The sequence below is a fragment of the Otolemur garnettii genome, unplaced genomic scaffold (assembly GCF_000181295.1).
Source record: "Otolemur garnettii isolate 467f Iridium unplaced genomic scaffold, OtoGar3 scaffold00271, whole genome shotgun sequence".
NCBI classification, from domain to species: domain Eukaryota; kingdom Metazoa; phylum Chordata; class Mammalia; order Primates; family Galagidae; genus Otolemur; species Otolemur garnettii.
Genome location: NW_003852666.1, coordinates 635783 through 648471, shown reverse-complemented (window position 1 = coordinate 648471; position 12689 = coordinate 635783). Strand labels below are relative to the sequence as shown.

The following is a 12689-nucleotide window of genomic DNA, read 5'->3' as shown; positions in this document are numbered from 1 at the left end:
CACTGTGTCAATTGAGGCTGATTGAATTCAGATTTTTCACTGACTTGTTAATAATGAATGTACACAAATAGAGATGTCTCAAAACCTTCCTACCCAGCACAAAACAACAGGTCATTAAATGCCATCATGAAGTAGTGGGGGGGGGGGTTGCCACAAAATACCAAGAATTCGCTAAAACTTATTGATTTATTTATTGAAGTTATTTTATTGATTCATGCAAATGTACATAGCAACGAGATGATTTTTTCTTTCATAGAAATACATACATAGTTATACTGAGCCAATTACATCTTTTTTCCTATTTTCTACAAGCATAGCCTAACATGTAACTAACATGTCCCAACCACAGTGCCAGCACCACCAACGTGGTGAAGTAGTTAGTCCTGTGGACTCTGAATCCCACGATTTCTGTCTATTCCTCATGCTCCAAGTTCTGCAAGAGTAGGGACTAAAGTTTCAGTCTTGTATAAAATGTTTGACATACAGTTAGCTAGTAATAAACACTGTGTTTGCAACAGAGAAAAGGAGAACTATAAAGATGTAAGAAGAAAAGTGGAAGGCAGACAGACATTACCTCCTAAAATACTATCTTGGAAGAGACAGAACTGAATCAAAAGACTTGAAACTAGGATCTTAGAATTGGTACTCACATATTAGGAAAATGATTAAAGAAGCTTATTTGCCATACATAGAAATATTTTTCCAATAGAAAACCAAGTTAACATTTGTTTTCCAAGAAGTATATCAAATCAGCCTACTGCCTCTAGACCACTGGTTCTCATCTGGGACAATTTTAATGTCCAGAGAAATTTGGGGTTGCCACAACTTGGGATGGGAATTTATAACTGGCACTTGACGAATAGAGGCCGTGAAGGCTGCTAAAGATTGTGCATTGCCCCGGACAACTCGTTCTCTCAAACAAATAATTTTCTGACTCAAAATGTGAGGAGTTTGAGAAACCTTACCAGAAGTCATGACAACCTAATGAATGGAGGATAGTCCCAGTGCTAAGTATTTAGGTAGGAAAGTAGCTAAGAAAAAATAGAGCAATTATGACATTAAGTCCCGGTGCCAAATTTAGAAGGAAAAAGAAAGAAATATTATGTTCCCTTGGCAATAATACTGATGAAAGATGAAAAGGACCTGAGGAAGTAGGTTGTTAGGATTTTACCCAATTGTTGGCTATTCTGAGCATGTTACGGTAGACTAGGCTAAGCAATAATGTTTGATAAGTTAGGTGTACCATTAAATTTTTGACTTGTGATATTTTCAAACTACAATGAGTTTATTGAGAATGTAATGCTATCTTAAGTCAAGAGGTATCTGTAACTCAACCACTTATCAGCTCAGCTGCTGCCTTATGAGTTCATAATCTAACCACCATCCCTCGGTTGGCTACAACATCTTTCCAAATCAACTTCTACCTCCACTCTTGCTCCATCATTCTTCTCTCCACAGTAAAAAGTAAAACATTTTCTGATACTATCTTAAAGAAAATCCCTCCAGTAGCTCACCAGTACATCCGGAATAAAATTTATTTTAAATAAATTTTAAAATAAATTTGTTTTTATTTTCTCCTTCCTATGATCTAGAAGATCCTCATAAATTGACCCCGTCTACCTTCTCAAACTCTTCTCCCTTCATTCAATGTTTACTTGTTTCCAGCTACCTTGGCTTTCTTATATAGAAGATGCCAAACACATACCACGTCTTCTGTTTTACATGGCATTGCTACTGGAGCTTTCTAAGGCTTCCTGTCTATCATCACTCAGAACACAACTATCTTACCTTTTGAGAAGCCTTTCCTGACCACTTTACTTTAAGTAACACCCTCAACCCCAAAGTTACTTTTCATTATGTTATACCCTAGTTAATCTTCTCCATATGACTCATCAGTCCCTGAAAGTATTTAGCTATGTGGATATCACCTGTCCACTTGTATGCAGCTTTGAAAAATCTTGTTCACAACTATATCTCAGCTGACCAACAAACTGAATGCCAGTGATACATTATAAGATGTAAAATTGGAGATGCAACATGGATTACTTTAATCTATATAAATTGTTTAATATATAAATCCATAAAAATCATTACCTCTAAGTGCCAAATTTCACAATTTACTATATCTATGTGTTGGTTTTAATGTCTGGGATTTAATTTTAACCATATTTATTAAAATCTAAGATTTCTGATTAGCTAAATAAAAGTCTTCTGTATTAAGAAATATCCAAGTCATTCAGGGGGGGCCACAACCATGGACAGGAGGTCAGCAAGTAGGATTAGATGGGAAATATGTGATGCTAACACATGTAATAAATTATGTTGCCATTTCACCCAAATGTCAGATCTCCAAAATATGTACAAATAAAAATTCTTCTCTGTGAATTTGAGGAACACACATAGCCCGAGTTTTACTGATGTAGACATTAACAGGAGCTTCCAAGTGTTTTAAAAGGTAATAGGTTTAAAAATCAAAATAAATACCTCACATATCCCCAGAGGTCACTTGGTCCCACTAATTGGTCAGATACCAAATATGTGTTATGTGAAGTTGAAATAAAATAATCATTTAATGGATGAGTCATATCTTGATAAACTTTTTTACATTCCGGTTTAAATAGTAGACATTCAGGTGAACCCATGTATCTTGTAAAACCTTCTAATGACATCTGGCGTGCTTTCCTAACTGTAAAACAAAAAAGTTAAAAGGATGCAGAAATACTATTAGCAAGATAAAAAATTATATCTTACTTGTCAACTTATTTAGTAGTAGAACATCTTTCTAAAATATCCATCTAGGATTAATATTAAGACTACTGTTAATTTTTCTTTGAAAACAAATTTTTCTAGTGAATACCCTCAGTTTTTCCATATCAACATGCAAGTAAAAAATGCACTAATTAATTAATTAATTGTCTCTTTTTGAATATATATTGAAAAAGACCTATAAGAATAGTACATATATTATAGTTCAATAAACTCTATATAACCAGCACACAGACCAAAGACAAAACATCAGTGCCTCCTACTAACTTTACAATCACTCATCCTGGCCAAGTGCATTCACTGGTCTGCCTTCTAAAAGCATAGATAAGTTTGCCCTGGTTTTGTGCTTTTTATGAATGGACTTATACCAAATGGACTTATACCGTATGTATTTTTTGTTCTTGATTTTTCTTACTCAAAATATATTTCCAAGATGTATTCCTAGAGTTGCATATAGTTATACATTGTTCACTCCCTTTGCTATATACTATTCCATTGTATAAATATGCCACAACTTATTTATCCATCTATTCATTATGAGCAATGGGGATATTATAAGTAGTGCTGTCATAAACAACCAGTACATCAGTACATGTCTTCTAGGGAAAATATGTATCCATTCTGTTCAGTGCATGCCTAAGAATAGAATATGATCTTTAGTAACTTATTTCTGAATGTTTTTACTCATTATAATAATATCCTACCCCTACTATTCATTAGCTCTATACATGTTAGTTGCTGTTGATAGTTCATTTGGTTATAAAGAAAAGCTGACCTGAATGCTCATTTTAGGCTAGAATGTGATTTTCAGCAAAGAATTTTATTTCCAGGAATTTATCCTATACAAGTAGAGACTCAAAGACCAATATGCAAGTGTGCTTACCCTACCATTATTTATAAAAGCAAAAAGAAAAATAGGAGAGGAATATTTCTACTTTAATATCAAATCAAAGCTCAAAATATAATTGTAAGCAGCCATTGAGAATAATGTACCATAAAAAATACATAGTGATTTAAGTAAATGTTTATGATACCATATAGTGAAAAAGCCAGCATTTGAGTTTTGAAAAAAAGAAAGGTAGAAGAAAATAAATAAAAATGTTTACATGTGGCTCAGCGCCTGTGGCTCAAGTGGCTAAGGTGCCAGCCACATACACCCAAGGTGGCGGGTTCGAATCCAGCCCGGACCCGCCAAACAACAATGATGGCTGCAACCAAAAAATAGCCGGGCGTTGTGGCGGGCGCCTGTGGTCCCAGCTACTTGGGAGGCTGAGGCAGGAGACTCGCTTGAGCCCAGGAGTTGGAGGTTGCTGTGAGCAGTAAAGCCATGGCACTCTACCCAGGGGACAGCTTGAGGCTCTGTCTCAAAAAAAAAAAAAAAATGTTTACATGTAAACTCTATATTTCAAAGCCAAGTACATTTAGGAAGATGGGAGGGTATTGAGCAAAAGAATCATTTATTGTAACAGTAATGATTTGTATACACTTATTCCTTGTGGAATTAATGTTGACTGGCTTAGCCCTTTTGAACTACTGAATAACTGAGTAATTATCTTTGGTAAAAGAATAGAAGACAAACTTATTTTGTGCCCTTAAAAATTACTAGTTTGGGCTCAGCGCCTGAGGCTCAAGTGGCTAAGGCGCCAGCCACATACACCTAAAGTGGCGGATTCGAATCCAGCCTGGGCCCACCAAAAACAAAAATAGCCAGGTGTTGTGGAGGGCGCCTGTGGTCCCAGCTACTTGGGAGGCTGAGGGAAAAGACTCGCTTGAGCCCAGGAGTTGGAGGTTGCTGTGAGCTGCGATGCCACAGCACTCTACTCAGGGGGATAGCTTAAGGCTCTGTCTCAAAAAATAAAAAATAAAAACTACTAGTTTGAAATGAGGATTAATCACATAGATTATAAAAAACTTCATTTGGCATATGTCACATAACCCATGAGGGATGAGATTGAAGAACTGTATGACCATCATTCAAATTGGCCTTACTAAGACTCTAACATGATCAATAATCAGTAAATGAAATGCAAGGTCTTGGCTGTGTATGAGAGTATCTGAGGCAGGTGAGGCAGGTAAAGGTTTGAAAGATGAAATGGATGAACTGTATAATTATTGTAGTTAAAATGCAAGCACAGGCTCGGCGCCCATATCTCAGTGGTTAGGGAGCCAGCCACATACACTGGGGCTAGCAGGTTTGAACCTGGTCCAGGCCTGCTAAACAACAATGACAACTACAACAAAAAAGTAGCTGGGTACTGTGGCGGGCACCTGTAGTCCCAGCTACTTGTGAGGCTGAGGCAAAAGAATTGCTTAAGCCCAAGAGTTGCTGTAGGCTGTGATGCCATAGCACTCTACCAAGGGTGACATAGTGAGACTCTGTCTCAAAAAAAAAAAAAAAAAAAAAATGCAAGCACAATTCTAGGATGTGATCACTGCCACTATCCCAATATCCCATTGTATCTTTTAACTGACCACCTGAAATCTTAACAGGGCCAAAATAACTTTTTTTTTTTGTAATACTCACTAGATCTGTGCTATTCAAAGTACTCATCTGTAAACTAGTTGTTTTCAGTCGGCAATGACATAAAGAGCTTAAGACAAAGTGTGAATCAATTCACTCCTTCCTTATATAAAGTCTGATAAAGTCTAGCTATTAAAAAAGAGTCAGCTGAACCTGTCAGGTATGCTTCATGATATAGTCACTTAGCATCCTCATGCGCACTCTTTATCTTGATGCAAACTTAACAAAAGTTTGATGGTACTCAGACCAAACTGTTATGCCACTGCACCGAGTCATACTATCAATTGCTTAAAAACACTCCAAAAGCTTTGGCTGGCACTGTATGAAGCCAAAATCTAAATTATGGCTTAGAAGACCCTATACAATTAGATCTCTTGCTATCTCTCCAAACCCATCTCCTCATTCTCCAAGTGCTAAGCAAACTGCTGTCCTTCTGTTCTTTGAATTCTCCAGCTCATGTCCAATGCTTCTCTTCCCGGGACCTTAGACATTTCTCCCATTTTGTCACATGACTTGTTCTTTCTCTTCAGTTAAGTCTCAGCTCAAAGGTCACACCCTTAGAGAGAATTCTGCTAAAGACCCACACTGAACTAGACCTCTGGTGTCAATGATTCTCTCTCCTTCCCAGCTTTTTTCTATAGCACTTAATGCTCTCTGAAATTATCCTCTAATATGCTTAATTATTTACTGTCAATTTTCCTCTGATCCTGATGGGGAATACAAGGTCTAGTTGCCTTATTCTCCACCATATCTGGAGCACCTAGAGCCATAGTTGGTTGCTACACCTAAGTATTTTAATAAAGGCAAGGTGGCTCACACCTGTAATCCTAGCATTTTAGGAGGCTGAGGTGGATGGATTGCTTGAGCTCAGGAACTCAAAACCAGGCTGAGCAAGAGTATTACCCCCTTCTCTACTAAAAATAGAAAAATTAGCTGGGCATGGTGGCAGGTGCCTATACTCCCAGCCCTTCAGGAGTCTAAAGCAGGAAGATCACTTGAGCCTAAGACTTTGGCTTGCTGTGAGCTATGAAGCAGTGGCATTCTACCCAGGGTAACAGAATGAGACTCTGTCTCAAAAAAAAAAAAAAAAATTATGAATGTGTGATTCAATGAAGGAAGAGTTTGGTTTTGTCAGAACCTATATTATGATATGTTAAACACTGATACCCCAAACCAACTCTCAAAGGTAGAGCTTGGGCTTCCATACCTCCCTTGCTAGATGAATATTTTCAGCTACTCTATCAGTAATTTCCATGGGGTTAACAATGATTTTTGTTCCCTTATCTGAATATTCTTTTAAACTATGTCTTTATTTTCTTTTACAATAAGCATAATTTTAAACTTTGAAAGGTGTTGACCCTTGAAAGATGAGACAAAGATCATAAATTACATGACAGACCCTTAGCCTGTGTGGTCATTTGTTTTAAACCAAATGACTTTGTGTTCAAAAATGGAGGAAAAGCAAAATAGTTTAAACATTTGGTGAAATATTGTAGACAATTATAGACAGTTATATTTATAAACAGAAAGTAGTGATTTTGTAAGTTTATCTTCCTCAGTATTTTTTCCCATTAATTTCCATATATATTCCCAACAATAAAATGCTTAAAAATGGAAGACTGCCTATAAATGTGTTTTTATCTTATTCATGAGATTATCATACTCTCTTCTTATAGGGTACAGGGGACAGAATCCTTGCCTTCCTTTCACAACTAAACTCATCTCTGAACTCTCGAGAGATACATGGAAATAGTCAAAAGAAAGGAAGGAGCTGAACAAAGTGGAAGGAGAGAATGCCATGGTTCCACAGTGTAGCTTTCTACGAGGCACATACATGTTCTATAAAATATATTTTCCAGAAGAAATTTGACCCATCCAAAAATTTGGTAACTGGAAATTAGTTATAAAAATGCTTTGCCTATACATACGCTGATAAAACTTTGAAATGCAAACATACCTTCTTCAATGGGCTCATATTTCTGAATGATCTCAGTAGCAATCGTTTTACTCATCTCAATTATGTACTGTTCTTGTGTCAGAAATTGAACCAGATTACTTTCCAAGAGAATTTTCCGGTTTTCAGAATAGGCGTTGAAGATCTCAACAATTTCTTCTCTGTGCGCAATAGTTCGGTAAATTGCTCTGAATTCGTCTATGGTGATTCTTCCTTGTTTCAGCCTATCATTATCCTACTAAAAAAAAATGACTGGTGGGCTCACATTATTAGTATAAAAAGTATACAAAGTGAATGTTAGGATAGAGAGAGTGCACAATTTATATTTGAAAGGAGATGAAACTTATATTGAATTCTTATTATCAGTAAAACATGAGTAACTGCACGAAGGGCCACCAATGTTGGAAGATTGTTAATGGGTCATTACCTCTTAAAACCCAGTAAGACGGGGGAAGAGAGGTATGGGAGAAGATGAGGATTCCAGATTGTCTCTCAATTTCACATTTCATTTGGGTATTCCACTCTATTTCAATACCTTCTTAAAACCACGCCAGGCCATGAGTAATCTCATACCACCAAAGTGTAGCCTGGACCACATATGTCGGAGTGAATCAAGACATTCAAGATCACTGTGAGCTGCAGAAGCTGTACTGGTTATGTAATACCTTGAAGAAGCAAAGCCTTAATAATCTTTGAAGGATTTGGGACATACACAAACCATAAGGAAGAGGGCATTCACGTGGCTGTCATGGAAAGTTCACATTTGAAATTTTTATGAGATAAAAGACAAGAAAGTAGTCTGCATCCAGTTATTAAAAGTCACAGAACTTCTGGGAGGTTCCGAATAGGAAAATGATGAGCAGAGGTAGCAGCTTAGAAATGGAGAGCTGCAGGTAAGAAGCAGAGAAGATGCGGTTCAGGTGGGAGGTGGAGATGGGCGCTGATGGACAGACATCAGTGTAACGAGGACGATGTCAGAAGGCTTCCACACATCAAATCTGGGACGTGTGAGGGAGAGAATTCACGAGTCCCTGGGGTAGGGAAGAGTCGGGAAAACTAGTAGAATACGGTGTCACTAACAAACAAAAGAATGGGGGAATACCAAGATTAGCTTAGTAGATTTAATTTTCTAAAAAAGAGACTTTTTTTTCCCTTACATCTTAAATCCTGTTATATTTCAAATAGCTTGAATACAAGAAACATTTTGAAGCAGAATTGCATCGTGGTGGAGAGCTGACGGGATTTGTAGACAGACTTTGGACATTTACACTAAGCATTTTGAGCTTTACATTGTTCATCCGAGAATGGGGATAGTAGGACCCCCTATGTCATCAGGCTGCTCTGAAGATTGAAGTTAGACAATTAGTGGTTGTTCTAGATGGCCACGTATTGTATATTCTCTGTGTCTGCTTCCCTCACATCAACCAGCCAAGTGTTTCACCTTGTGACAATTTTGTCTATCCAGTATACACTATCATGGGACACGTAGGATATTACAAACATGCTAGAAATGACCTCCTCTTATCATTAGGAAAAGTTCAGCGGTGGCTGCCGGAGGCATTGATATGAAGAGAACAAGCAGCAGTCTGAGCTGGGAACCAAATACAAAGAGCACCAGTTTAAAGAGGACAACTAAACCGCACGGATGGAGCAAATGGAAGAACTGGGCTAGAATAAAGTGACAAGTGGAAATGGGAGGGAGATTAGCTCGGGAGAAAATCTGGGATCTGAGGTTGTCAAATCAGATTGGGGTCTCCAGAGCTCATTAAATAATGATAACACCTTAAAAAATATGTAATCTTAGAGCAATTCATGCATATTTCAATTATCTTAGTAACATAATTTAACTTACCACTTTTAAATTCTAGATTTCGAAGTTCATGGAAGTGGATGTTACAGAATTAAAATAATTTTATTACAGCCCCATCCCAGTCCTAATTTGTCATACGATCTCAAGCAAGTCAATAGAAATCAAAATATGCCTGTAATTCCTGAAAATTTGTCTTACATCAAGTCATATAAATAAAAAATGATGGTCCTCCTGAATAGCAGCATAAAATAAAATATATATTATCCACTGAGTAATGAAAGTTTTATTACTTTCTAGCAGGGTACAAGCTCAGTCATCTGAAATGTCCTCTGATAATTTGTTTTGTCTTGTGTTTTCCTAAAACATCAAAGTCGTCACATGATAATAAAAAGAACTGGAGACTTCAAATCCAGATGAAATTCCACAAATCACAATAATTGCTATGACTGATCAAAATCAAAGAAGAATTGGGGGTCAAAATTAATCAAATTACCCAAAAATAAAAACCACACAAGATAATGAGAGTTTTACCACTGAAGACCGTAAGATTTAATATTAGGAGGAAGAGAAAAGAAAAGGGAAAACAACAAGGAGTAATTAATGAAGAAGAAGAAAAATAAGGCCTGGGGGACAGAGGCATAATCTGGGGGGACTAGAAGAAGTGCAATAAAGATGCCAGTCTGAGCCTGGAGACAGGTGGTAGCAGCTGACACTTAGAGTACCAATGTATTAGAATTTCCTAGGGGAGGAAACTGAAGTTCTGAAATGTTATGTAAATTGTCCCCGGTCTGACAGGTAGGTAGACCAGGATGTGAACTAAGTCCAAACGCACACAGAAGAGCAATGGGAAGAGAGAAAGTGAATTCACCATTACACAGACTAACAGTATAAGCAGAAATAAATTCTGTAAAATGCAAATCTGAATATTTCAACTCCCTCAACCCAAGACTTCCTTGTCTTCAAGACAAGCTCCCAACTATATTGCGTAGCATCGAAGCGGTCACTGATGGTCCCTGCTCTTATCCCTTCTCTCCTGTGGCCCCATACTTCAGGTGCTCTGATGCCAGGGCATCTTCTTGCGGTGGTGCAGGCTGTTCTTTCTGTCTGGAATGCACTTATGTTCCTTTTTGATTTACTAATTTCCACTAATCCTTAAAAAAAGTGTCACCTCCCCTAGAAGTTAGAAAGGTTCTATGTCCCTGTGTGTCTCCCCCCTGGGCTGTGTAAGATGCCTGTTCTCTGGGTTCTTACAATAAGTCTCTGCACCTTCTTATCTCACAGGGTTTATTAACCCAAGAATGAAACTGTTTTTTCCATATTTCTTCTAGAATTGCCTCAGACAGAAAGTTTGTTCTTTATTGCTTCTATTCTCTAAAAGAGGGTTTGACTGAGGGCTTTGGAACATGGTCTGTCACCCAAACAATTTCATGACTATGATGACACATGTGCATTTAAGTAATAATTAGATAAAGGAATTAAATATCACCCTAGTCTTAGGGAGAATAGGAAAACAGATTTAAAAGCACAAATTACAGAAAATATTCAAAATCTCAGGCCCCGCCTCAGGGTACATTATCACTATCACTTTTAACATTTTACACACTTAAATCACATAAAAGTGCAACATAAAGTAAGAGTAATAAATCCACTTTCTCCTCTTTTAAACATTTGTTAAGGGAGTTATTCTTGGCAAAGCCTTACAAACAACTCATTCAATGTCTATGTATAATGTAGAAATACACTTTTATAGTTTAAGACCAGGAACCCCATGTAGGCAAATAGTTTATTATTCCTTTTATTCCTAATACCCAGTCCTGAACCTACCCCAGCATCGTAATGATGATATGTTTACATGAATGGTTAAATGAGGATAAAGTAAAATAATAAAATAACTCCACTGGTCGTCACTCTGATAGCATGCTCTCAGAAAATAGAATAAGGCTTTTCATGCTGTTTCCATTTTTCATCGCTCAGCTTGCTAGTAAAAATATGAAATGTCGTTTAAAATAAATGATGTCGTGAAAAAGGGAATTTATCAAAACATAGAATTTACCTTTACCATAAGAGGTAGAGATAGCCTTTTAAATGCATCCTCTCTGAAATTATATGCTAAAAGTAAAGCATTCAGAATTTCTTGCAGGAAATGCTATGGTGCCAGTTTAAACTGTCTGGCCACTCTGTCTTCTCCCTTTCCTTCTGCCCTTTCTTCCTAACTGAATCTAGGAGTCAGATACGACACTGGGTAATAAGGATGCCAAGGGGACAGGTTGTCAGTAACCTCTGGAAGCATCGAAAAAAGGAGACCAGGCATGAAAGTGTTAGCTGTGCCACCATTTCAACTCTGTGGACAGGAGACACAATAAAGTTCGACAATTCTTTCTGGATGGTCAAAAGGGAGTCTTTATAGAAAAAGCAATCATAGAGCTGGATCTTCAAAGATGAGAAGGAATGTGTTTGCCTGAAAATGAGGAGGACTCTGGTTCATCTAGCTGTTGTGACCAGAGTAAATGGATGCACAGAGGTAGGAAAGAGAAGAGTGTAAGCTCATGAAGCTTTGGTAAGTGGCGAGGCTGGAGGTGCAGCTGGTCCTGGGGGTCCCTGTAAGCCAGGCTGAGGGACTTGGACTTCACTCAGAAACAACGAGGAGTTACTGACAAGTTTTAAGGGGAGAAATCACATAGATTATTCTTTTAGAAGATAGCTTTGGCAGCTCTACAGAAGGTAGAGGTTGGGATTATAGACCAAGAAACCAGTCTGTAGGGCTTTTCCAACTTTGATGTATGCATGAGTCAGCCAGGGACTTGAAATGCAGCCAGCATCAGTATGCCTGGGTTTGCATTTCTAACAGGCTCCTGAGGGTCCCAAACATGCTGGCCTGAGAGCCACACTTTAAGTAGAAAGTAGTTCTGGAGCAATTGACTTAGTGTAGCAAGATTATAGACCCAGAAGATTTAAAAGTTGACATGGAAATGAGGTAAGAGAAGGAGTCTGGGAATTGCTCCAATTTCTGTCTTGGATAACTGAGAGAATGGTGTTGCTGTCACCAAGAAAAGAAATAGAGGAGGACAGACTGTTTTGGAGGGAAAGATAAGTTTCATTTTAAACATATTAAATTTGAAGTATCTCTGGGGCGTCCAAACAGGGTCAGCCAGTAGGCAGTTGGTTGAAGGGAAGAGATAGAGGCACGTAAGGTGTTAAAGCAAGCACAGTAATAATTCAAACATTCCACATTGTGTATCAAATCATCACGTTGTACCCCATAAATGTATACACTTATGTTTTAATACAAATTAAGTTTTAAAAAATAAAAAAAGAATTTTGGAGTCAGACAGATTCCAGCATGAGTTCTTACTGCGATGTGAAACATGAACAAATTGCTCCACCATTCTTATCCTTCACATCCTTACGTGTAAATAAAAATAAGTTAATAATAACGCCCTTGGACGTCTGTTAAGATAACGTGTCTGAAGAAGAAGACGAGTGATCCCATCTCAGGATGGGCAAGGGACTTGAAGAGAAATTTCTCCAAAGAAGAACGGGGTACAGCCTACAGATATATGAAAAAATGCTCACCATCCTTAATCATCAGAGAAATGCAAATCAAAACTACTCTGAGATATCATCTAACTCCAGTGAGA

The 12689-nt window shown here is 37.7% G+C and overlaps 1 protein-coding gene across 1 annotated transcript in view; it reads right to left on the bottom strand.

Moving 5' to 3' along the window:
- The window catches only part of PLCZ1 (phospholipase C zeta 1), a 48392-nt gene that overhangs the window by 27392 nt on the left and 8311 nt on the right, over nt 1-12689 (bottom strand). Inside the window, exons 2-3 of the mRNA XM_012813509.2 lie at nt 7245-7476; nt 2485-2686 (exon numbers count right to left, since the gene is read on the bottom strand). Of these exons, the coding sequence (XP_012668963.1) occupies nt 2485-2686; nt 7245-7299 (257 nt within the window). The 5' untranslated portion in view covers nt 7300-7476. The remainder of the gene's footprint in view (nt 1-2484; nt 2687-7244; nt 7477-12689) is intronic.